At 37.1% G+C, this 26,800-nt stretch overlaps 1 protein-coding gene across 6 annotated transcripts in view; it reads right to left on the bottom strand.

Annotated features, from left to right (window-relative positions):
• LOC6575965 (rRNA biogenesis protein rrp36) overlaps positions 1 to 26,800 on the bottom strand; it is an 81,918-nt gene that overhangs the window by 48,227 nt on the left and 6,891 nt on the right. The window contains exon 1 of one of the 6 annotated variants that reach the window (XM_015164903.3): positions 2,006 to 2,593. The exons of 3 other annotated variants lie outside the window; for them this stretch is intronic. In XM_015164903.3, the coding sequence (XP_015020389.1) occupies positions 2,006 to 2,560 (555 nt within the window). In that variant the 5' untranslated portion in view covers positions 2,561 to 2,593. Of the gene's footprint in view, positions 1 to 2,005; positions 2,594 to 18,817; positions 18,893 to 26,800 lie in introns of those variants that run through there. 2 more of the 6 variants (XM_002001933.4, XM_015164902.3) reach the window with 2 other exon arrangements.

The following is a 26,800-nucleotide window of genomic DNA, read 5'->3' as shown; positions in this document are numbered from 1 at the left end:
CGAGCCACAGTCCGATTCCCCGTCGTGAGTTTCCTCAATTTTAGTTTCAGCTCTCCGAGTTTTCAGTATTCAGCTTGGCATACAAATTAATTTGCGTTCCGATTGGGATTGCATAGCACGTACCGCATAGATCTTTAGCTTTAGATTAGTTGATTGTTTGTTTGGCATGCTTTTTTTCTATTTTTTCTTTTTTTTTTTTTTTTTTTTTTTTGCTTCCATTATTAATGGCCTGGCATAATTGTTCAGATTCAATTGAGATTTATGAATCGACGCCAGTGCATTCAATTAAACCCATATTAATATGTGCTTTACACTTTCAATATTATTTTCACACCCGCTGCATCAGATAATTGATGTAAAAATGCGCTCAATATTAGATATATATGTAAATATACGTATATATATATATATATATATATCTATATGACAAGTTCATAGCAAGGCACGTTTTAATGAATAGATTTTGCTGCATTTATAAACAGTTTGTGTGAATGGGATTTTGAAGTGTCTGCAGACACATTTAGTTGGATATCTATAGGGCAGTTATATTTAAATATCAGTATATAGATGTAGATATAGATATAGATATAGATATGGATATGGATATATAGTATATAGTATATAGTATATAGTATATAGTATATAGTATATAGTATATAGTATATAGTATATAGTATATAGTATATAGTATATAGTATATAGTATATAGTATATAGTATATAGTATATAGTATATAGTATATAGTATATAGTATATAGTATATAGTATATAGTATATAGTATATAGTATATAGTATATAGTATATAGTATATAGTATATAGTATATAGTATATAGTATATAGTATATAGTATATAGTATATAGTATATAGTATATAGTATATAGTATATAGTATATAGTATATAGTATATAGTATATAGTATATAGTATATAGTATATAGTATATAGTATATAGTATATAGTATATAGTATATAGTATATAGTATATAGTATATAGTATATAGTATATAGTATATAGTATATAGTATATAGTTATTGGCATGTTAAGTTGTAATTATGAATTCCATTTCTAGTTCCCTTTTGTGTATCTTATTTATGTATAAGCATAAATATTTCCCGTTTTTCTCCTCCTAATCCAAATTGCTGTTAAAATCAACTGCAGCCGCATTAGCGCTTTGTTAGCCTCCGGCAAACCCTTTGTCAAAGTTCAGCCTGCTTACAGCTAAGCTTCCCTCTTACTCTTCCTCTCTCACTGTCTCTCTCACTTGCAACTCTTGTTGCTGTTTAAATGGAGTTAGGCGCCCCTTCATTATCACCTGCTGGCCCTGTGCGACTAACGAGCCGCGCAATTTAATCGGCCTTTGTGCGAAATACGTTTTGAGAACGAGAGGGAGAGTGAAAAAGAGAAACAGAGTGAGATAGAGAAGTGATGAGTGGCCATTGAATGTCTGCTAATCAAATCTACTCAGATTATGTAACTATCCCTCTGATGTAAAATATTTGTACATACATACATACATATATAATTGTTTGTTATTTATTGAAATAAATAAATATAATTGAATTGATTAAAAAAGATGGATTTATATGTGCTGTTTGTAAGTCTCTATTTCTATTCCATTTCTCTATATGCTCTTATATTTATTCTCCAGATATTTTGTCTTCATCTTTCTCTCGCTTGTTAATCATATCTTTATCTCTTTCTCTATACGCTCTTTTGTCTCTCCTACTGATCTTTTGTCTTCTGTATATGTGGTATATATAAGTCTCTATCTCTCTCTTTCTCTCGCCTGTGTACTGAGGTCAGCTATTTCACAAGAATTATATAAGCTCATCATATTGCATCAGCCTATACTTAAACTGTGATTTTAAATTTGTAGACTATCTATACTTATATCTACACTTACAATTCTTCTGTATATACATATGTACTTATGTTTAGTAATCCCCATTGTTATAGCAGAATCGTTTGCTAGAATTGCTCGTTTCCCCCTGCCCCTACTCACATTATTATATCGACTGGCGGCATCGTTCCATCCCGAGCCATTCTCTCGTTGTGCCTTAAGTGCCTGCACCTCCTTTTCGCGCAATTGCTTCTGCTGGCGATGTCTGTGCAATCGCTGTAGCCACTGTGTGTCACCTGCAACAGCAGCGGCAAGCATTTGACCCTCGGCTGGGTGCTGCGTCTCCTGCGGGTAACTGTTTGGATAATCAATGTCAACGGCTTTCGAGCCATGTCTAATGGCATTCGACAGCGATTTATGCTGATGACGACGACGCGGCTGAGGCTGAGAATGGGGAGCAGCCGTTGATGGCTCCCACGCCGTCTCCTGATATTTGTCTAGATGCCGCAAATGTTCGCGCAGTCGATGCTCAAACTGCAGACTCCAGACTGCGCTTTTATCGTGCTCCATTCCATGCTCAACAGCGGGTGGCTGTTGTTGTTGTTCGGGCAACACCTTCTCCCCATGGACGAGGTCTGTTTGGTCATTAGCGTTGGCCTCCAGGCTAAGCAGGCCAACCAAGAGCCAGAGCCAAAGCCACATCACGTTTCGCTGCATTTCGTTTTATTTAATTTAACGCTTTCTAATAATAGTTTTTTTTTTTTATTTATTTAATTTTTAATTGAACTGTAAAATTTTAAAATTAATGATTTTTCTTTTAAAATTTTTCAAGAATTATGCACAATTTCAATGTTTTTTTTTTAATTATATTTTTTTGAATAAATCTTGCTTATTCACTTTCTCGCCATCTCTCACTCTCTCTTGGCAATCAGCTGACAATTTCACAAATTTCCATAAAAGGCGTAATTCTTCTGGTTCTGTCTATTTCACAATGTAGAAACCAATACAGATACATTTACACAACTTAAACGTGCACTTACGGATGCACACATACACGCACGCACACACAACACACACTACTCGGGCAACTGTGCTTTCGACCGCGCTCGCACAACGTTCGATTTCGCCTGCAGGCTGGCAACTGAAGCGAACGCGGCGAAAGTTGCGAGTCGGCTTATTTAAGCGTTGCATCGAACAAAATACAAAACAGCTGTTCGTTGGTTCGCCAACATGTTGTTGCATAAGCATGTGTCGAGCCGAGAGAGCGAAAGAGAGTGAGTAGGCGAAGAGCGACATCGTTTTGTGCGTGAGAGTCTAGGCAAATGTTGCTACCCGCCAGGACTCTTGTTGCTAAGCGCAAGATGACGTGGGCCCTAGCAGCATGCTTAAATGTCTAGTTGCTGCTAGCTTGGCAACATATTATGTATGGAGCAAATGTTGCTGCACATGTTACGAGAAGTGTCCGCTGCCTAGGACGCTTGTTGCTAAACGTGATTCAGCTATTCTAGAGCAACATGCTGCCAAGTAGACCATCATATGAATTGTAAAATTAATTAATATTAAGTAAAGGAAATACAAAATTAATAAATTGACAAAAACAAAATAACATATTTTTTAATTAAAAATTAATTATATATATATATTTATTTATCCAAACAATAAGCACTACAAATTGAGTTCAATTGAACTAGTTCAATATATATGTATGTATATATTATATGTATATTTACCTTTTATATTTAAATCAATATTTATATCAATTTTTATTTAAACAGCTTTATATAATTAAGATCAGCTTTACATTACAATAAGTCTATCTACTTCTTCTTCTTCTTCTTACTGCTTCTGTTAATAAATGTTTATAAACATTTGCTTACAACCTACAGCTGATATGTTGCATTCGATAAAGTTGTTATTGTTGCGCTTGTCAACGCGTCACACAGCTGTTCTTATGATTGATCGACTGAATTGAAAGCGTGCAGCGCGTGCAGCGTGCAACGTGCCGCCACCTGCCACAGCCATAGTCTTTCTGTTGATGAGGTGTTGCCCAGTCGCACTTAATTGCGTGTTTGCTGGGAGTCAGGCAAATCAACGCCCCAAACGCCTCTGGAATTTATAGAGGGGGAGCAGCCGCAGTGGCAGCCAGCTGGCAGTGGCGCCCTGCCGTGCCTTGCCACGCCGCGCCGACTGTTTGGCCTATGTGGAAAATTTATGTGGCCAGTTTGCAGTGGCCGCGCTTGGGGCATCTTTTGGGGCGTAGCAAGTAGCCAGGGTTATTGTTGCTGCAGCTCCCGCTGCTGCTGCATAATTGATAAATGTTTACAAATTATTATGTTGCACATGCAACAGCAACAGCAGCGGCAGCAGCAGCAGCATCAGCCGAGGCCACCCAAGCAGCGACATGGGGCTACTGTCTGTATCTGCTTTTTTTTATCTTAATTTTTTTTATTTTTTATTTTGCATTGTTGCCGCGCTTCGCAGGTGCACGCGGCGTTGCCTCATTTCAGCTGGCGCCAAATGCATTTCGCTGTTAATTAAAATGAATTTCTCAATGAGTTGCAGGCGGCACATTAAACGTTGCCCCCAGCTCCAGCAACAGCCCTAACCACAGCCACAACAAATGAAGACAAACACAGTAAAGGACCGCTAGAGAGAACAATTTATATTAAAATGTAGTATGCTAAGGCAGAGTAAATTATTAAATTGAAGTTAAAATGCCAACAGTATAAATACGTCAAAAGAGAAATATATTTACATTTAAAATATTATAAACTGTCTAAAAATTAAAAAATTAATTTCATTAAAAATTTGTAATTTAAAAATGTTTATATATTTTAATTGTTTTAACTTTATTTTTTTATATGATACTTTTTATTTTATTTATTTTTTTTTCTTTTACAAATTACCTCAAATACATTAATTTATATATGTCATGAATAAATATAAAGCGATGTTAAAATATAAAGTAAATAAAAAATAAAGTAAACTATAATACCTAGAAATTTAAAAATGAATTTCATTAAATTATAAAATTATAAAAATGCTTATATATTTTCATTTATTATAATTTTGCAATTTTTGTTCATTTCATATATTTATATATATATTTTATTAAATTTATTAAATTTGAATTCCTTCAACATTTTCTTTTACATTTAAAATGCAATACAAAAAATTCATGATTTTTATTTAAGCAAAATTTTCTAGTATGTTCATAATTTATTTTTCAATTTCCATTGTAACTAAACACTTTTATGCCTTCGGTCTGGGTTTTTCTAGAATTTACAAGCTTGTGCAATCTCAGCTATTCAGCATAGGCAGCTGCCACTGTATAACTAAGCAAGGTCAGCTAAATTAGATCGTGTAACTGCCGGAGTGTGCGTGGCAAAGAACATTTTCCATTGTAAATCGTAATGGAAATGAAATTTGCCGCTGCCACTGATGAGGCTGATGAATCGAAATCGGAGTCAATGGCAGCAGGCGAAGCAGAAGAAGAAGATGAATTGTGAAGCCTTCCCCATTCACATCTGCAGGCAGGCATATCAGCTGGCGGTGCTGCTCCCCAGAGCGTTTGCCATTAGCTTTGTTGGCTGGCATTGTTCTCGCATTTGGTCGTTTTCAATTTGCCTAAGTTGCCATTTGCATTGGCTGAAAAACACTGATGAACTAGAAAGACAATGAGAGCAACAGAGACAGAGAGAGAGAGAGAGAAAGAGAGAGAGGACAAGCAGCAGCTGCCGCAACCACAAAGACAGCCGCAGACAAATATACATGAATTACAGATACAGATACAGATACACAGATACAGATACACAGATATACAGATACAGAGGTACACAGATACGGAATACAAATTCAATACAAAATGCAAATGAAGCAGAACCAAAAATGCGCCGCAAAATCATAAAAATCAAATTGAAAACGGCCAACCATGGTAGGGTCCCAAAGGGAGATGAGTTGGCAGGGAATGGCAAGGGGATAGAGGGGGCATGGTAGGTTTGCTAAATAATTGACATATCGAAATTGAAATCGTAATCGAAACCAAAGTCGGGGCACGGAACAAAAAAAAAAAAAAAGGTGCAGCACAGAGCCAGAAAATGAAAATGAAATGAAAGGAAACCAAAAATATTGAAGAGCCTAATGAAAACACAGCAAATCGAAGGGTGAGCAACCCTCTTTGATACCCAGCACCCTAGCTGGCCCTAGCTGATTTCCTGCTAATTGTGTTTGCCACAGCGCACCATAAATAAATGTCAATGTCAAAGTTCATGAATCTCTTGATCTATGACAATTGGTTATCCAATTATGTTATAAAAAAAAAAAAAAAAAAAGTCAGCTAAAGCGCTTATCGCAACGTAATAAGCCAAGAAATGTAATGATAATGATGAATGATGATGAAGCTATAATAGCTTCTATATATATAGAAACTGAAAGAATAACAAGCCAAGATAATAATGATAGCAATCATCATGATAATGATGATGCTGATGAAGGACAAGAAATTGACTTAAGATAAACTAAAATGCAGAGCCAAGTCTCACTCATTTCATAAAGCATTGCCCAAGGCCAAGGCGGAAAAAGGGTGAAACAACGCAATTTCCGTTTGCATGCGAGGCTGTGTGTGTGTGTGTGTGTGGGCGGAGGGGGGAAGGGGGTAACTAAAGAGGGGTGACAGTAAGCGTTAGGCTTTTGGAGGCGAAGAGGAGGATGTTGACTGAACATAGCAAGCAAACTCAAATATTTGGCATTTGTCTGTTTGCTTTGCTGCTTATGGGAAAAGTTGACATTGAAAGACTGAAAGGGTAGACAGCTAAAGGTCAAATCCAGCACAAATAGATGGGAGATGCAAATGAAGTAGATCAGATAAGATAGTAGCTCCCCAAACCATATATATATGTATGGGTATAGGTATGTAGGAAACATATTTTAGTTGCTTCTTTGGCTGGAAGCTGTGCAGCATGAAAAGCAGTGGGTGCTGTGCGTTAGATAAGTTAAGATTCGAAAGTAGCTTTAAATGAGCAACAATTGAAGTGCTGGACTTTTAATCTAATTTTTAAATTGCAATGAATCTATATATACCTAATTTGCGTTAAAAGTTAAGATCGAATTATAAATTTACATTGAGAGTTCTGAAGCTTTTGTAATGTTTTTTTTTTTTTTTTTAAATTTTAATTATACGGTATTATTATTAAATATTTTTTTTGTTGCCCAAAATTTAATTTTAGCTTAGTTTGATTTTTTTGTTTTTTTCTATAATTTTTACACATAATTAAATATTGTGAATCAAGGATTTTTTATATTTTCTTCATTTGATAAAGGAAATTTGATGCTCTTTAGATACTGTTTTTAATATTATTGATTATTAATTAATATTTTATAATTATTATAACTAATAAATTATCTTATATCATTTCATTATTTAATAATTATTATTATTAATTGAAAAATACTTTATAAAAAGTTCGGAAACTACTTTTTCACAGACTTCAATCAACTTTTCTTCAAGTGTACTCTATCTAGCATTGATTTTATGATTTTCGAATAGAATTGCTTGCATGAAACCCGATTCAAAAAGGCTGCAGTTGCAGTTGCCACAAGGAAGCTGCAACAAGGGGCAGCTTTTATGATGCATTCCTAGGAAAAGCAGCTCGACTGCATTTTCAGCTGAAAAAATAAAAAATATGTAAATAGTCGGACAATGCAAACAGATGCCGAATGCAGCTGATGCAGCAGCAGATGCTAAATGCTAAATGGAAGACCCAATGACCTAATGAATGCAACTGCAAGTGCAACTGCAACAGTTGGTGGCATGGCCCCATAATGGGGTGGCATTGCAATTGGAATACGAATTGGAATTCGGAGCTCTGAGCTGCCACACCTGGGGGGCTCATTAAAGGAGCCAGTAGCCCATTAAAGCGGCATTCGCAGCGTTGAAAGCCAATGCCGCTGGCAATTAGCGCAGCGGCTGTGAAGCCGAGAGCAGGCTGGGGGCGAGAGGGGGCGAGCGCAGGAGTTGGACTAAAAATGGAAATTCTGTTGCTTAAGCTGCGGCATGTGAGAAATTTAGAAGGGGCCATTGGCAGCATTCTTTTTATTTTTATAGCTCACGCCCGTCACGTAATTGAGTTACAATCAGATACGTGCGACAAGAGAGCGAGGGAGAGAGAGATAGAGAAAGAGTGTGTGTGTGTGTGAGGTAATTGCAGCTTGTTCTCATGTTTATGATGAGCATTAGCAGCGTGTAATTGTTGCATAAGAATCGATTGAGGATTTCGCAACAAAAATTAGCCTTAAATGAAATTATGTTTAATTTGTTTTAAATTTAGCTAACGTCATTAAAGTTAGCTATAAAAAGTTTTTAATGGAAAGCGATTTAGCACTTAATGCTAAGTAACTGATTTCAGTATGTCAAGCAAAAAGGAAAACATCTTTCAATTTACCCCTTTGCATAGACCAGGCATATAGCATAATGGCGTCTTTATTGTTCGCATTCTGTTACAATGTTCTTTGCGTTTATTATCATGCATGTGTGTGCGGCTGCATATTGTAAGCCGAATAAACAATTTGGCCAATTCGAGTTAATAGCCACGTTCAAACAATAAGCCATAACGAGCACTGGAGAAAAGTGTGTGTGTGCTGTGCGGAATGACCTATAAAAAGAGTTAGTCAACGGCCAGGTAGACACATCGCAACTGTATAAGTAGACGTGCTCGGCTTATGGCCAAAAACTGAAATTGGCTTCCACTTTGCCTAAGACCCTGATGGCCAGAGTGGGCGTGGCCTATGGATCACGTGGCTCATAGATCAAGACAATGGGCGGGCGAGCAAGCCAAAAGCAAAAGGCAAAATAGGGCCACAGAACTGATCCGAGCATCCTCTCGACTTGCTAAAGGCGTGGCAACTGGCCATTGTCTAACTAATTGGATTAGTTTTCATGCCAAACCGGGGGTAACAAAAAAACAACTCAGCTGAGGCCGGTCTCGCTCACCTTTCAGGTAGGCAGGGGCACAAAGGAGCAGGCCGCATTTTGCTGACTCTACATTTTGGGCTGTAAAAATAAACAGGATATTCTTGTTCAGCATCGACATAGGCATAGGCATCGGCGTCTTCTATCTGTAATCAATGTAAACATCCAGCCCATAGCAACATTAACAACAGCAACAAGAGCAGCCACAACAACAATAACAATTCCAGCAAGTCATTTCAATTTGTTGCACCTTTTCATTTTGGTTTTATTACTCGTTGATTTTTTGTTAACGATAACACAGAACGATAAGGGAGAAAAACGAAATAATTTGAGTGCATTTTAAGTGAAATTAAATGAAAATTACTTTCCTCTCAAAACACTACTAGAATCAAAAGGGAAACACAATCGAAGAACTAACAAATTGTTTAATAGTTAACAAGAAAATATGAAAAATTCAGGAAAATTAAAAGTTGATTTAATGAATTTTTTAGAAGCATAAACATGCTTTAAAGATTTTAGAAATTTGGCCATTATTTTGAGACTCAGTTCATAGACTAAAAGTTCAAGTTATTTCATCCGTTCGAATAGTTTTTTATTTGCATTATGACTTTTAATTAATTTTTAGATCTAAACAGATTTATTAGCATTTAAAAATTATTTTTGTAAATATTTTACTGTGACTTTAACATTGCTAAATAAATTTATTAAACCAACAAATCTTTTTATTTATTTTTTTTCTTAATTCTATAAATGTTTGAAATATTATTTCAATTAATAATTTAATCTAGGCACAGCAGCAGCTGACGAGCTTATTATAAATCCGCGTCAAACAGATGGCAAAAAAAAAAAAAAAAAAAAAAAAAAAAAAATAAATAAAATACATCTTGCTATAGAAGCTAAGAGAAACATATTGTTCAAACATAGAGCAGACCAAATCAGATTTAAGCAGCAACAGACGCGATTTGACTGCGCTCGCAAACTTTGACTTCAAAATTAAATGAAAGTTTATGTTAAAAAATATTTGCCAAACAAATTAAATTTTCTTGTGGCTGCCAACTTTTGCAGCCGCTGACGCCGTCGTCCACATCGTCTGGCATGTGCGCCGGCATGAGACGCGCAGAGGGAGGCCCACAATTTAATTGTGCGAGCAAGTTTTTTTTTTTTTTTTTTTTTTTTTTTTTTTTTGAGCTAGAAAAGTACCACAAAGTGTTGAAATTATTTGACAGCAAAAATTATAAAATATGGGTTTAAAAGGAAAAAAAACGTTGAAAGTAAACCAGGCAATAATCAAAAGAAACGAGCTGGAGAGAAGGCATATGCTCAGAGAGGATGAGAGAGAGAGAGAGAGAGAGTTAGTGAAAGTCAAGGTTCTCTATAGAAAAATACCTCCTTATATTGAATCAATATCTTATCAAATATATTATCTAGCAGGAAATGAATTTACTGTTCGGCATGATACAATAAATACAAAAATAAAAAGTCTAACGATTTCCACACTTGACAACAAAAATGCTGAATAAGTCGAGAAGAACAAGATAAATAAGCCAAGAGCAAATCAAATCAACCCAAAATTACATGAAATATCTTTTCAGCTCGAATTTTTCTTTTCGTGGTTTTCCAACACACGTAAAAAAAAATAAAATAAAAGAGAGAGAGAAAAAAAAGTTGAAATCAGCGACATTTATGAGGAGGATGACGGAGTACGAAAACTTGCATTGCAGTCACATTCAGACTTGGCACTCAGCAAACCGAACGCACTCAAACAATGTCACACACACCAGCACACATGCACCCACACACACACACACACACACACACACACACTCATACTGACACGTATAGAGAGTATCTTCCACACATATGCCATGTGCTCATGCAGAAGAATTGCTCTTGAACAAAACTCAATGATGCGCGCCACGAACAACGAGCAAAACAACTAAAAAATATTGTAAAAGACGGGCCATTGTCTAAAATGATCGACTATGCAATGCTCTAGAAAATCATATCTATACTGAAAACACTCATCAATGCTCTAGACAAAATCAAGAAATGAGTTTAAAATCAATATAAAATTCTTCCAGCATTGACTAAAAGAATTCCATGTTAGACAGTGTAAAGCGTATTCAAATAGATTAAGGCATATTTATGAAATATGAAACTATAATACATGATGCTTTGCAAAAGAAAGTTCTTGTAGTAGAGTGTAATATAAGATAAATCATTATAATATTATTGAAATTAGTTGTGAATATCAGTATATATATGACTCAGAATGTAATAAATCAACATACGTTCAAAATTATTTACTGAAAATATTTTATATTGTACAGTGTAGATATGTAAAATCCCTATATATGTATTTGTAAGCTGAATAGATGTATAATATTATTAATTTTGAATATTTTATATTAGACTGAATAACGAGAACAAATTTTGTGTCAGACAGTGTAAATATATAGGCATACATTCAGGTATTTAAAAATTCTATTGCATTAAAATTTATAGAATTGTTTCCTAGAATAATAGATATAGATCTATCGATTTCCCTTTCAAATTCCAAAAAACTTCTTAACTAAATCCACTTTCAGGTCGCGCATAGCCTACAGCTGCATCAGCCACTGGGTATATGTATCTGATAGAGAGAAGGCAGCTAAAATTGTGTGCTGCATTTTAGAGAAGTGCAATCGGGCGGTGATTGCGGCAGTTCTGTGTCTATAGAGACGCAGAAGTGTGTGTTTGTTTGTGTGTGTGTGTGTGTGTGTGTGCTTGTGTTTGTGTGCCAAAAGAACTCATCACTGAAGTGGCAATAACGAGTGTTGACGGTTATATTGAAACACAAACTGTTGCCCCCACGCTCCCCTCGCCACATCAAAGTCCTTCAATCTCCAGCCTCAACTTGCATCAAAGGCAGGCCAATTGCTATTGCCACAACTTGTGGCATAGATGCAAAAAATGAAAAAAGCATGAAAAAGAAAAATAGAAAAAGTTCAGTTCCAAGTGCCTTACTCAATGCTCGCGTGTGGCTTATCACGTTACTCTACCAATTTTAATTGGACAACGAAGTTGGTGAGGGAAAAGGCGACTGAATACTCTCTGAATAGCTCTTATCACTAGCTAAATAATTAATCAAGCCAAAACAAAAGCTTTCTCACTCTCTGTCCCTCTCTCTCTGTCTCTCTCTCTCTCTCTCTCTTTCTCTTGCTCGGTGTCGACTGTCACGCCCAGGAAGTGACAGTTCCGAGTCGAGCGTCAACGCGACATCGTGTGAAGCGCCAGTTGATTAATGAGCTGCGATGGCAGCCGCTTAGACCAGCAGCAGCAGCAGCACCCGGAGTAGGTCGAGTAGCTGCCAGAGACACAACGGGTTAGAGGCGATATATAAAACAGCAGGATTTATCAGCTGAGGTGCGCTGCCTTGCCCACCGGTAACTAAGGAAATGGGCTGCTGGCTACGTGACCAAAGCTTCCAGAGATAAGCGCCACACGAATATCTATAGAAGGAGTGAGAGAGAGAGAGAGAGAGAGAGAGAGAGATGGAGATAGAAGCAGACAACTGTCTAAGGTGCTACACTGAAGGATTGTCCAAATAGCATTAGGAAGCAGGCTGCCTCAGCTGGGATTTAGCTGTTGGAAACCACTGACAGATCGTTGCTAAATCAGAAATTAAGTTAACAAGGTTGCCCAGAGAGGGCAAGAGAAGTTTAAGGTGTCTGTAGATGACTTTATATGCCCACCATCTCGTGATTCAGATGTAGTTTGAATTGAATTGTTTATTCAAATAAAGTTTACTGAACTGAAGAATAACAAAAGAATAACTAAACTGATCATTTAAATATCTCAATCATACACAGCCTTTCATTATATAATTTCATGTAAACTCCTACATATCATTATATTTATTATAATGATATGCTTAAAGTAATACTTCGCTCGACCGCAAATTGAAACCAACATGGAGCACTGCATTACATATATCCAATGCCTATTCATAATTGGAAATTCCGAATCGAATTCAATTCTTGTTGCTGTCCGGCATTCAATGCTCAGCGAATAGCTAAATCTATTTAGTTGAATTTCCCACTGAGATAGGGCTCAGGGCCTGCTATGAAGCATCCTTGAATGAGCATTGCTATCCATTCGACGCACAGACATCAATCATTTCCCGAATCACGCAGGATATTCATGGCAACCTAATCAACTCATCAGTTGGCATACCATGCCATAATCCACTTCCTTTGCTCTCTCTCTCTCTCTCTCTAAGTCTCTCTATATAATTCCATGTCTCCCCCGTCCTTCTCTGCTTCCAGCATAATCGCACGTACCACATGGCGTATGAGAATTTTGTTTTTACACTCGCTAACAAAAATGGCGTGTTGAGCGGTTCGACTAACGCGAAATTAAGTTGCTTTTCTAGCTGTAGCTGTAGCTGTTGCCATTCCATGCAGTCGAAATTGAAATGCATAACAGATTCGCAGCGAAAACGTTTTGCTGCAACAACAACAACAACAACAACAACAGCAGCAGCAACAGCAACAGCATCCGCAACAACAATAATCACTGCCACAAATCAAATCAAATTACAACTCTGCAGACTAACTGCTACACTTGCTACTAGCAGTCGCAGTCACAGTCGCAATCACAGTTCCCAGCTAGTGAGGAGTGCATGCAAGGTCGTGACACGAAAAAGAAAAATAAACATAAAGATAGTAAATTTAGCGGATGAATATTTCAGAAATATAAAAATTATATTATTCAAAAATATATGTTTATCGATACGTAGATGGCTCTAACAAAACCTATAATAAGTTTAGGGTATTTTCACCCTATTTCGTGTCACGACGATTTAGCATAGACAACGTGTTTTCTAATATACATTGCTTCCATAGTTCGTCCTTCATGTATTTCTAGTTGCTTTTCAGGAACTGCCAAATACCAAGCACTAAGTATTTGCATATATTGAATTTTAATTGGAATTCAAAGCAGTTTTACATAAAAACTATCGAAATATGTATATGGAACATTTTAAATACGCTTGCTGCAACATAAGATAATGATGGCATCAAAATATTTATGACTTTTTTTAATAAGAATATAACATTGTATATAAAGTATATATATAATATAATAATATATATTATATACAGAGGAGTTTGAAACTAGTATAATTTAAATTCTATTATAGATCGGTATAGAATATTTTTATTCCATTCTAAGTCTTCATTTGACGATTCACTTACACGATCCGCTGCACATCTCTAGCAAGAAGAGCGAACAATTCAATTTGAGTGCAACTCGATTGCAATTGAAATTGAAATTTAATTTTGATGGATTTTTCCAGTATATTTTCTGACTGCATTTTGAATAAGTTTTTCACTATATTCTCTTCATTTTTCGCTGGTATTTTCTGTGAAATGTGATTTGAGCCACGCCTACGCAGAGAAGAGTTTTTTGTAGCAAGTGTTTGCGTTTGCATTTTTCAAGCGTACGTGACCCATTTTCTTCATCTTTTTATTTCTTTTTTTATTTTATGGTATGTATGTATCTATTTTATGCATATGTATATACATATATACATTTTTGGAGGCCTTTTTTTAACGCTCGAATAAGCCAAAAATTGTAGTGCAAATGCAGCTAACGCGTTTTCTAAACACTTGTGTGTCCCATGCCCCATGCACACACACACACACACACTCATTCAGTTGGTTGCAAGTGGCTTTAAAGCAATTTGAGTTTTGTGCCTTGTGCATTGAGCGATAAAAAAAACTCGCAGTGGACTGCATCAAAATGTGTCGCTGGCTCCAATTGCGAGTGCGACTCCAATTCCGATTCCCATTCCCATTTCGAGAACAATTTCGAAACTATTTAACGCTGAATTGCATGCGATCAATCTTTCAATTGACTTTTAGCACTTGGCGTGACAAATTGCACGAATTGCAGCGGTTGAGACAGCGCTGAATGCTTCTAAAGGAATTTGCATTCTTGATGTGTTATCGATAACGAACCGGTTTAAAGCATGCTGAATGTGACAGCTTAGTTAAATGATAAATATAGTGTAGGATTTAATACTTTAACAAAAACTTGAGCTTTAGCTCAAAATACATTTGCAAATAGTAGATAGATAGATGGGTAGAAGACAGTATGAAGCAATTCGTAAGAATCCTCAGATTTATCGATCTCATCGAAATTGTGTTGATTAAACAAATTAAGGAATTAAACAATTGACAACTTTATCTAAGCTGTCATAAATAATTTCCTGTATTCATTGATCTATCTGGTAATAAGAATATTATTGATCGATTTAAAAAAAATCGATAACTATTTACATTCAGTACAAATTTTATAAGAGTATTTTATTGAAAAGAAATCTAGCTAAAATGTAACATATATAATGGCAATTCTAATCAGCTATTGAAATTCTATTTATTTAAGTACATGTATATATTTTTTCGTTCTCTTATGATTTTTTTTAAATATGAGCTCAACCTAAAGAGGAATACATCCATTTAAAATCATCAACTAAAAATAAAAACATGCAACGCAATCAGAAGATCGTGTGCCAAGTCTTGAGTGAAGACGTAACACGGAGCACGTGGCGTATGCGTAACACGGAAACCTTCAAGGTGATGCAATATTTGCCAAGTGTTTTTTTTCTTATGTAGTATATTTATATTAACTGTTTTATTTGTATTTCTCGCATAAATATATATATATTTTTTAATACTCAGATTACTTAGCACAGCGACTGAAATTAATTAAAGCAAACTGAAACATGACACGCACTCAACTGCATGGCTAATAAGCCCGCAGCCCGTAGCCCGCAGCCAGCAGCTCGCAGTTGCTACTTGGCCATGGTAATTGCCAACGCCTCGGTCTGCCTCGCCTCGACGAGCACGTGCCAAGCCGCTCAGGGGCCGTGTGGGCGTGACCAGGACACTCCCTGTCAAGCTGAGGCTCAGCCTGACTCTGATGTCGGTACAAGCATTATGATAGCATTTACACTTCAGCTGCTGAGGTCTGAGGATTAGAAGGCTCCCAGGACTTTGCCACTCATAAGCTGCACGCAAAAAAGGCTTACGAGCTCGCAACATCTATGTGGAAAGGGAACTAAAACTAGAGCGACAGCGACAGCCTGACCATTACTGACCCACACACCCAGAGAAAGGAACAGAAACAGAAACGGCTTAAATTCCTCTCTCGGCTTTAAGTGTTCAGCTATGCAAATAAATCCAAGTCCAGAACCAAAACTCAATTTGCGAAATGCACGGACTGAGGCAGTGACTGCGGCACCAGCTGCTGCCTGTTCACCATCGAGAATGTCTAACATGTGGCAAGTCGGTGCTGGCAGCACACAAGCCACGCCCCCGAGCCAAAATCCGTCAGCCTGCCGTCTGCTGTTTGCCGTCTCGCCCGAAAAAATAGCGACAAACAGCGCCACAGTTTTTTATTTGTTTGCTCTGCGAACGAGCGCAGCGAATGAAGGCCAAAAGGATGCAGCAGACGCGGTGGGCCAAGTCGGGGCCAGAGTAGACTGAGTGAGACGATGAAAATAGGAGATGGAGGTAGCTGAAGGCGGCACAGGAGTAAACACAACGTCATGCTGAGCATGCACTAGACCCACACTCAACATCAACATCAAAAAAACAAAAAAGCATCTAACGAAATTTTTGTTAGTTTAAAGTGGCACACAAATGCTTTATAGATAGAGAGATAAACAATTGAAAATACAGTGCAATGGGTTAGGTTTTTCTTATGTAAATTATTACATATTAAAAAAAAAAAAAACAAATATTTTTAGGATTAGTTAAATGTCTTTCTGATGAAATTTGCCTCTAGTCATACCCCATGATTCACACCTATCCAAATTTTAGTGAAACAGTGCGAAATAGAAAACTGGAATGTCTGAGCTCTGGTCCAGTGTTGTAAAAGAGGTTGGGTTGAAGCTAACTTTTTTTTTGTGGACTGTACTTTTTGTTGTGCTTGTTGGCGGCATATCTGCTTGAAATTCATTTTTCAGCGTGCTGCACACGATGCGCCGCAATTCGGTTAGAATTCGTAGAGATAACGCGAGAGAGAGAGAGAGAGAGAGCGAGAAAGCGTGTGGAGAAGAAGAAGACTAAATCGCAGGACCTGGTTTTACGGATGAGCCTTGTGCCTTTAGCGGATGTCCGCAAACGGAAATGTGTTTATTTACGAATACTGTCACACACACACACACATGTGTAAGTGCGTGTGTCCGGATGTGTATCTGAGTGCGTGCATACTTGGTCGCATATTTTTCGCATGCCAGTCGCATGTTAATATGCAAATCCGCATACGCAAATCAACGCCAAAAGGAAATTTAATCTTGTGTGCGATTTGGGCTGGAGCAAAACCCTCTGTCGATTCGCTTGATGGATATGTGCAGGGCACCAGACAGCGTCACGTTCTATAACAATATTTAAATTGTGGCTGGCATGCTGTCGAGCTGATCTGATTGACCTACAAATACCCAGTACCTAAGTTTCAAATTTGCTTAAATTCTAATATACCTAAATATTTCTACAGTCGTTTGTCCAATCGTTCATCATTCATCATTGTCATTCTTATTGTCATTATAGTTTTTCATTCATTTTTACTATCGTTTCCTTAGCATTATCTTTAGCCTTATCATTAGCATTAGCAGTAGCATTGGCATTAGCATTAGCCATAGCATTAGCATCAGTATCATTTTCATTTTAGCATTAGCATTAGCACTAGTATTAGCATTAGCTTTAGCATAACCATAGGTATTAGTAGCATTGTATTAGTATTAGCACTAGCATTGGCATTGACATTGGCATTAGCAATTGCATTAGCATTGCTCATGCTCATACCTATGGCATTAGCATTAGCATCAGCTTTAGCACTAGCATTGGCATTAGCATTAGCATTTGCATTATCACTAGCACTAGGTTTAGCATTAGCATCAGCATTAAGCATTAGCATTAGCACTATCATTCTCAATCTCATTAGCATTATAATTTCCATAAGCATTAGCATTCTCACTATCACTTTCATTGCCCTTATCGTCATCCTTACTTACAACAAGCACTTGAACTCAATTTCGAACCCATAATTGAAACACTTAATCAAAGCTCTATTACAACCATAACTAATCGATTGATTATACACCGAGTGTATAAGCCCCCAATTGGATATTAATTTCATCTTGATTGAATGCGCATCAGAAACTGCGTAGCTAAATTTGCTTATGCAACATCATTAACCCCTCACCCAATCCGCTTTACATCCCGGGTTAGCCGGCTACAGAATGCTTGTAGCCATTTTGTCGAGGCGCCCGCTGAGTGACATTTTGTGGTCAGTTGATGGACAGTCTGAGCCCCGGACCCAAAGCTGCCAAAAAAAAAAAAAAAAAAACAAACACACACACACAAAAATGTCAGGGCAGGACTTTAGGGTCAATGGGGTTTCACCGAGACTGCGACTAGGCAGAGCACGCAGCGATAGGGGGAGACTGTGGTTGACTAGCGTGTGGTGCACAAGTTTGTCAACATGAGGAAAATATTTGCAGGCATGGACTTTTGACTGGATGTTGTTATTGGACTAGCTAGCTTGCTGACCAGCGCCAAGAGAAACAACAACAACAACAACAACCTCAACAATAACAATTGGTCACGATCACTTTGGTTTTATTGTTTTTCTGTGCTTCATTTCGATGTCACTGGGTGTGTGTGTTGGCCGTATGTTGGGTGTACGTGTGTTGATTAGACGTGACTAATGGCTCGTTAGGCGTGTGCGCCACATAGACTAAATACGTTAAGAGCAACCGAAAGCTGTAGGAAAGGAAGTGAGTCAGTCTCAGGGACATGCTCTTGACACAGCTACAAATGGACGTAGAGCTACGACAAATAGAGGAACTACTTGCTCAGTAAACATCGACATATAAATAAAGTAGATAAACTGCAACGTTATCCGATGTGTACAAAAGATATATATATATATATATATTCCCTACTAAGTTAAATTCAATTGCTTGTAGCTCTTCAATTGATCAACTCATTTACCTGCCCGACTCGATCAGCGCTTGACATTTCGGAACTCACCTGCAATGAGAAAAATGCAAAAAGTACAAATTACAATTTGTTCAAGTATTTGGCAAAGCCGATTTCTTATAGATAAAGCTAACCATCACCTTTGTCATTTTGTAGCTGGGGCCAATGCACGGATTAGCACTCGCTGTCATTTGCATATGACATCATCGTACGGCAGCGCAGCACAAAAAAAAAATAAAAAAATAACAAAACAAAAAACTTTTGCGCAAAACAAACAAAACTCGGAATGCAAGAGCAACAAAAATAAGAAATAAAATAAAACACAAGCTAACAACAACAGCAACAACAATTTACAGAGCTAACATGAAACATGCAAAATAGTTGCAACAGCTGCGGATGACAAATCTAAAATACTCTTACAAAATAATTAATTTGGCTTAGAATTGAACTTTGCTCATTTATCAAGGTCTTTCTTGGAGTGTAAATAATTAAATTAAATTAAATTTTTAAATTTTTTTAAAATTAAATTTTAAAAATATTTTTATTCATTAAATTTTTTTTAAATCTTGTTAACTATTTCTATTTACAAATTAAAAATGTATTTAATTTAAAATTGATCGAAGAATCTATAAATTCTCCTCCACAGTGCAGAGTTCACTGTCCTCAATCAGGACTCCAAGATTCTACTCCCTAAACTTCTTGCGCTTCATCCAAGTTCAATCAAAGCACTTCAATGCTTCCCCCATCTCTTTTAAATTAATAGATTGTTTTTCTGTTTGCCGCCAATTTCGTGACTGAATCAAACTGCCCAGTGCCGCAAGGGTATACACACGCAGAAGAAACAGAAACTATAGGAGTTGTCAGCTGGGAGTCGCTGGCAGTCAAATGATTTGCGACTCTGTGCAAATTTATTTGCCAGCCTCTCTCCGCCGGCCTGCACAGTTGTTATTAGTTGGCAGTTGGCCGCAGCTAACTCGAACTCGAATGCGACGGGCACGAGCACATCATAATTCCAAGAGTCTTGCCCCAAGAGCCAGCCCGACCGACAGCAATTGCAACTGCAACTGCCACGAGTTGCAACTGCAGAAAAAAAAACTTTTTTTATCTTACTGATGATGAGATTTTTGTCTGGCATTGCGATTTGTTGAAGTTTCGCATTTGGCTTTACCAATCTGACATTGATGAAGTGATTAACAATGCGTCTCTCGATATCGTTTAGCTGATGAGTGGCCCAAGGGTCACAGCACAGCAGGTGCTGCACCCTCAACTCCCCCTCTCCATGTGAATCATTAATTGGATAAAACTGGAAATTGAATGAAGGGCGAGCAGCTGACGCATTGAACAGCCAAGCGGGCAGCCAACGGGAAATCTGAATATCTGAAGTTTGTTTTTCATTATAGGCTCTAACCACTAATAACTCTCCGTTTATTAGCGCTAATTATTGACCTATCTCAACGTGACCTTCAGTGGGGCACATTAGCATTAGCTGATGATTAGGCTACTTGAGAGAGCTTTGAATTATGAGCTCTCATCAACAAATATAGTATTTTTGGGCAATTATTGATTGAGGCGAGTCGATAATTATGATAATGATAACACAAGTGAATCAAACAGTAAATATATGCTTGGCATTATAAAAAGTTTTAGATATGTATATTAGGCTTACAAGGTCTGAGATTAAAGTTGGAGAGATTGATAGAGAATCTATTTTAACAGACACAATCGATCTATATGTAGAATAATTTTTCTTACGTACTTTATAAGGTTGGAAAAATAAGCTCTGTATATTTATTAAAATATTTACTTATATTTATCGATTTATCGATCACACTATCCTTTTTTTTCTTTATCAATAAACTCAGAAAAACATTTAATGAAACTCTTTACATTATAATTCTCTAAAACCTCATCAGAAACTTCCTTAACATAATTACAATGCAATTATTAATAAACTCAGCTAAGCTATTCTCGCTGAATTATAATTCTCTAAAATTCTCATCAGAAACTTCTTTGGCATAATTACTTCACCTAACCTACCACTACAGAAATTCCATTAATTTAAGAGGCTCTCGTTATTTCTTTCAATTTTCAGTCTATTTATAGCAGGCTGGGGTACCCTGGAAATTATTATGAATCACCAAAATGAATGCGTCTGTCTCCTAAGTAGTTCACGTCGAAATCTTTGGGTAATATATTAATAGATTTGGCCTTGGCTCGGTTTCGCTGCTGCTCAGGCGGGAAAGCGCGTGCACACACACGCACACACACACCGTAAATCATTTTAACAAGTTCCAGCTGAGTGGAACTTATGATGTCACGGACACTGAAATATTCAAGGGGCATATCTTTTAGAAAAAGTTCTGCATATCGAGAGTTGATGAAATTTCAATGTAATAAAAAATTAATAAAAAGTTATGAAAAGCGAAAGCAGCAAAGTCTCAAGTGCTCATACACACACACAGTTGCACCTTTGTGCCGTTATGAGTCTGAAAATACGATATACCAAAGGCTTTTTACCTTTCGGCTGGCTCAGTGTCAAAGTGTTTTGTTTCAATCAATAAAAATTGAAATTGAATTGTGTAAGAAATGTTTGAACGACGTGCTTGTTGTTGTTGGGGCAATCAAAGTGTCCAAAAAAATGATATATTGATGAAATTTTATTGATGCATTATGTGCGCATCTGAAAACGCATCGACAAGCCCCTCATGCATAATGCAAAACGTTGCAACTTGAGACGTTCAAAATTTCGAATTCAACTCCCCATGTCTGCCACATTTCGAATGAGGAAAACTGAAAGAAGCTAACGACGCGTCGACGTGGACTTCAGCATTTGAAGAGCTTTGTCACAGACAAATGGACGTCAGACGACAGCTCAGCTACTGGGCTTTTATCGGCTCTTTCTTTGTGCCAATCGAGTGCCAATCGAGTCAATCGAATCAATTAGAGGATTTATTGATGCCTCGCTGGCATTGACATAGCACTTCGTATATCATTAATTTTGACACTGGCTGAGATTTATGAGCAGTCAGTCAGCGGAGCTATCGATTACTTATCGATTAGTTATTGACATATGATAGTTTCTGGCTTTCAATTGCGTGAATTAGGGATTCCTTTTTAACTCATTTGACACATGCTGCTGAATTTGCATACGCCATATGTTATATCGATAACATATCGATTATTTTTTGAAATATTATAATTTAATAAAAATTGATAAATAAAAAATTTTAATTTTAATCCGAATCTATAGTATAGAATAACTCAATATAAATTGAAATCTGCAATCGATTCGCATATATCGACTATCTATCGATTATTTGTTCATAGCTTTATCATTGAATTATTGATTCACTTGCCATATCTATAATTGATTCTATAGCATCTAATATTCACATTCGACTCAATTTGCATACATCAATATATACTTTCCATCTACTAATTTATCGATTAGCTTTTTGGCATTTGTTGCATGCAGCTCACTATTGAGCCAGCAAGCAGCATCGAAACTAATTGAATAGCTCATTGGAGTGCAGATATCAAATGCAGACCTCCCCGAATCGTGCGTTTGAGTCGGTGCCCGCATCGCACCGCTCGCGTATTTAGCTAAGTGCAATGTTGATCTTGTCGGTGGAAAGAGTTATGTTTATTGATTTACCTGTCAAATGCGCTTTGCCAGTCATTTGCATAACACTCGCTACCCCCACGATTTCCCACTTCTCTCATTTTTTTTCTTCTTCTTCTCATTTTCGGTGCAAACTGAGCCAATCTGAGTGCTGCGTCAACTCGGCATGTCAGTGGCCAAACGCATAGTGGGCGCGCACCCGAAATGGGTGTGTCATATGTCAACTGGACATAAATATTGAAACGCATTCAAATGCGGAGGGTTCGTGCCCGTTAGAAGTGGATTGAGAGCAAGTCCAATTTTAATCAAATTTATAACGAAAACCTAGCATTAATGCCAGCTGCATACAAAAATATGCATGTATATATTATATATTAAATGTTTTTGATATAAATAATGACAATTCTTTGATAATAAATATGTTAGATAAATTGTTGATATATTTACTGCGCATTCTGTATATTTTGAAGTAAAAATAATTTTGTATTTTATTTATTAAATTCTGTATGTGATAAAATATTGTAAACAAAATATTATAGGACTTTTTGAATTGGTATTAAATATAAAATTTTTAATTTATTACGAACATCAATTTCTTTTATCTCATCATATATTAAGATATTCCAAGATGTATTTTATCATTGTTTTATATTAATAAAAAAAAAAAATAATAATAATAATAATAAAAGATTATTGAAAGTAAAAACAAAAAAAACTAAACAAAATTAAAAAATTAAAAATAAACGAGATACTATTTCGTAAATTTCAATTAAGATACTTTTGTGTCTCAAAGCTACACTAATACTTAGGAACTACTTAAGCAACTACAGCTCAACATATACTAGAATATGTAGTTAATATAATTTACATTAATTTGACATTTTTGAACTAGATAGGCAACCACTGTGCAGACACACGTATGTGTGTATGTATGTGTATGCAACTAGGTGACACTTGTCATACACAGTGTGACACACTCTGGCACACATAAAAACACACACAGACATGTAGAGAGTTGGGTGGGTGTGTTTTTTGGGTTCTCTGGTTGCCCGTTTTGCGTGTCACGTTGTTGTCAGCGTCTAATCGGGGCTTTTACTTTATATAATGGCATCGCAATTTGGTGTGACTCTTTGACACACAAACCAGTCAAAGCATACACACACACAGACACACACACACATACATATAGACTTAGATATGTATGTCGAGTGGGCAAGATTTATGTTAAATTTTTAATGATCAAAATAAAAAGACGTTGAGACCTTTTGGCCCTGGGCCAATGCATCAATATTACATAGAGACATGGACAGCCTTTGACCTTTTTGTTAGAGATAATATCCAAGCACCCAACAACAGGTACAATAAAGTTGCCAACAACAATTGCAGGTAAATATTTGTGCCACAGCAGGTGACATTCGACTAGGGTCGAAAGAGAGGGAGAGGGAGAAGTTAGGGTCTGCATTTGATTGATGTCTCTACAAAACAATTGAATTGACGTTTGCAGGTTTGATTTATACGCAGCGCTTGATAAATTAGAATACAATAGCAACAGCAAGAGCCACAGCAACAGCAACAGCAACAACAGCAGCAACAGCCCTAGCAACAACACCTAACACCGAGCGGTTTACAGCTCCACTATTTACTCTCCCTGCACAGTTTAACAGTTGATTGGCTGTGGCGCTTGTCTATTTGGGCTTCATTAAATTCGTGGAATACTTTCGACTGACCCCCAATAGCAACAGCAACAGCCACAATGACAACAGACCCAGCAACAGCAACAACAACAGTAACAGCAACAGTTGTTGCTACAATTTTGACTTTTTGGCATTAGCGGAAACGGGCATGGCCCGTGTTGTTGGGGGAATGGGCATGGCGCATGGCTGACATTGCGAAATGAACCACAGCAACAGCAATAGCTACAACAACAACAACAACAATAAAAGCATTTAGCCACTCACGCACATACACACACATATTGCGTTTGCTGTCATGATTTATTGTTTGGCTCTTTTGACAGGCCGTATTATTATTTCCCAGTCGCTTGTCTCTTGTCGCCTGTCATTTGTCGCCTTTGTTTTGTTCTTGTTGCATGTGAAAGAGCACTTGAATGCTTCGTGCTGCAAATAACGGCATATTTCAGCACCTAACTATGTTCAACACCCTCACCACCCCACCCCCCAAGTTCGAAAGTTGATTAGATGGCTGAGCGTAAATAACTTAAACTTAAACTTTATTTTAGCTGCGTTGAGTTGCTGAGAATCTTTGATATTTGAATTGGGAGTTTCACAAGAATTCCATGGCTTGAGAATTACGCACAAATCTTACAAATATGCAAAAACACATCTGTTACATGGAACATGCTTTTCCACTTTGAACTTAATTTGCATCAATTGAACAATCGTTTTATTTATATTTTACACTTTCCAGCACTGTTTTTGTGTGCAGTTAGTGGTGAGACTAACATAAAAGTGTGCTTTAGACAGAGCTCAATAGAATAAGAAGGGCTGACAAGCGTAAGATGTATGAGCCAAAGCTAATGCAGCGCAATATTTGTAAATTTCACTGAACGAGGAAAACTGAAAAGTGAAGCTTATAGAATAACTCAAAAAAGGATATGAGGTTGAGCTGGAGCTCTGAGCTTCAGCTGAGTTTCGAGATCTAGAGTTTCAAAGAGTTGAGTTGAGTGCAGAGTCGCCAAAGCAGTGCGTAAAGTCCTCACAAAGCTATCACCGGACTTGAGCATAAAAATTGGCTAAAGCTCATTGTCGAAAATAAGTTGGAGCTTCTGTAACTCGGGAAAAGCAGCTTGCAGAGATGCTGCTGAAGTCGGGCAGCATGAGCTGGCATTATTATGCGTGGATAGTTAAGGAAAACAATATTATAATTGTTTAAAAAAATGTATTTTCAGGCAGTTTCAAAAAATATATTTTTGTAATTTAGCAAATTACTCATTACTCGTAATAATATTTTTAAATATGCTGCCTCACTCATTTATCTGACTATAGATAGTCAACAGCCATTTGCCCGGTCTGCGATTCAAATTCTTATCACCTATCAAACTGGAAAACCAAATATAAGAAAGCGTGCCTAACTATTCACACTTGAAACGCAATCACACACTAGATACAATGGCTATCAAAGAAAGTTAAATGCCGCTGTCAAAAGCTGGCCAATATATCAGACTAGCTGTCGATCGAGCCATAGAGCGCGTCTAAAAGGTGTTAATGTTTCCCACTACCAAAAGAGAAAACTACGCACGCACTTTAAGCATATATCTAAAAGAAATAAAGAGGAAGCGACACCTCGTTCCCCGTTGCCTGAGTCACGTATTACATATATATTTTATTTATTTATTTATGTCGCACTTGATTGGGTCTTATGTCATTGCCACGTGATCGCCATGATCGGGCGAGCAAACACAAAAAATGTTCTAACTGTAATAAAGCTACCTTGACCCCAATGCAAACCAGAAATACCGAAAGCCGAAAATTGAATACCAAAAACCCAAAGCATTCCATTGAAGCGCATCATCAGTGGGGCGCAATCACAAAGTCGGCATCAACTAAGCAGCTAAGCCAGTTTCCATCAAATGCAGACTGACATGAATGCGAGCGCATGCATCCAGCAGATACGCGCAGATACAAAAGATACAGAGATACACAGAGATTACATATCAATTTCTTGGCACTGACAAACAGTTTTGCTGTCAGATTAAACTTACACACTGTCAACGCGCGCTTTGCATACATACATACATACACATGCATACATACTATACATTTATATATATATGTATGTGTGCAATGATATGTTTGTATAATGATTTATAAAGTGATGAAGCAGCCGCAAAAGATTTTGCGGCGTTCCAAGAATTTACTTGAGCACATCTGAGGGCGATGTTGCTGCTGCTGTTATTGTTGCTGTTGCTGTTGCTGTTGCTGGCGTGTCTTCCGCTGTAGTTGGAGTGCTTGTCTAATAAAGTCATCGATGGCAAGCACTGCCTGGCAACCAGAAGTGGAAGCAGCCACAGGCTTTGCCAATTAGTTGAGACAGAATTTATATTGCTTTTATTTTCCTTATTTGATTTCATTTTGAGCGCGCAAATAATTTGGCGGAAAATTTATATTAGAAGCAGCCATAAATTACGGCCGCACAGCAAAGAGACCTTGCCAAAAAAAAAAAAAGAACAACAAAAAGAGACGTTAAGCCAACGCTGTGCAATTGAAATTGCTGAAAATTGCGCTTGGCCTTATTTATATGACAGTTGCAAAGGGTCAGCGCAGTTATATAAAGCAGTTGCTGCTGTTGCAGTTACTGTTGCTGTGCCAGCTGCAACT

This window comes from Drosophila mojavensis, unplaced genomic scaffold (genome assembly GCF_018153725.1).
Source record: "Drosophila mojavensis isolate 15081-1352.22 unplaced genomic scaffold, ASM1815372v1 contig_36, whole genome shotgun sequence".
NCBI lineage: Eukaryota > Metazoa > Arthropoda > Insecta > Diptera > Drosophilidae > Drosophila > Drosophila mojavensis.
The sequence above is the reverse complement of the archived record's forward strand: the minus strand, read 5'-3'. Positions and strand labels throughout refer to the sequence as shown.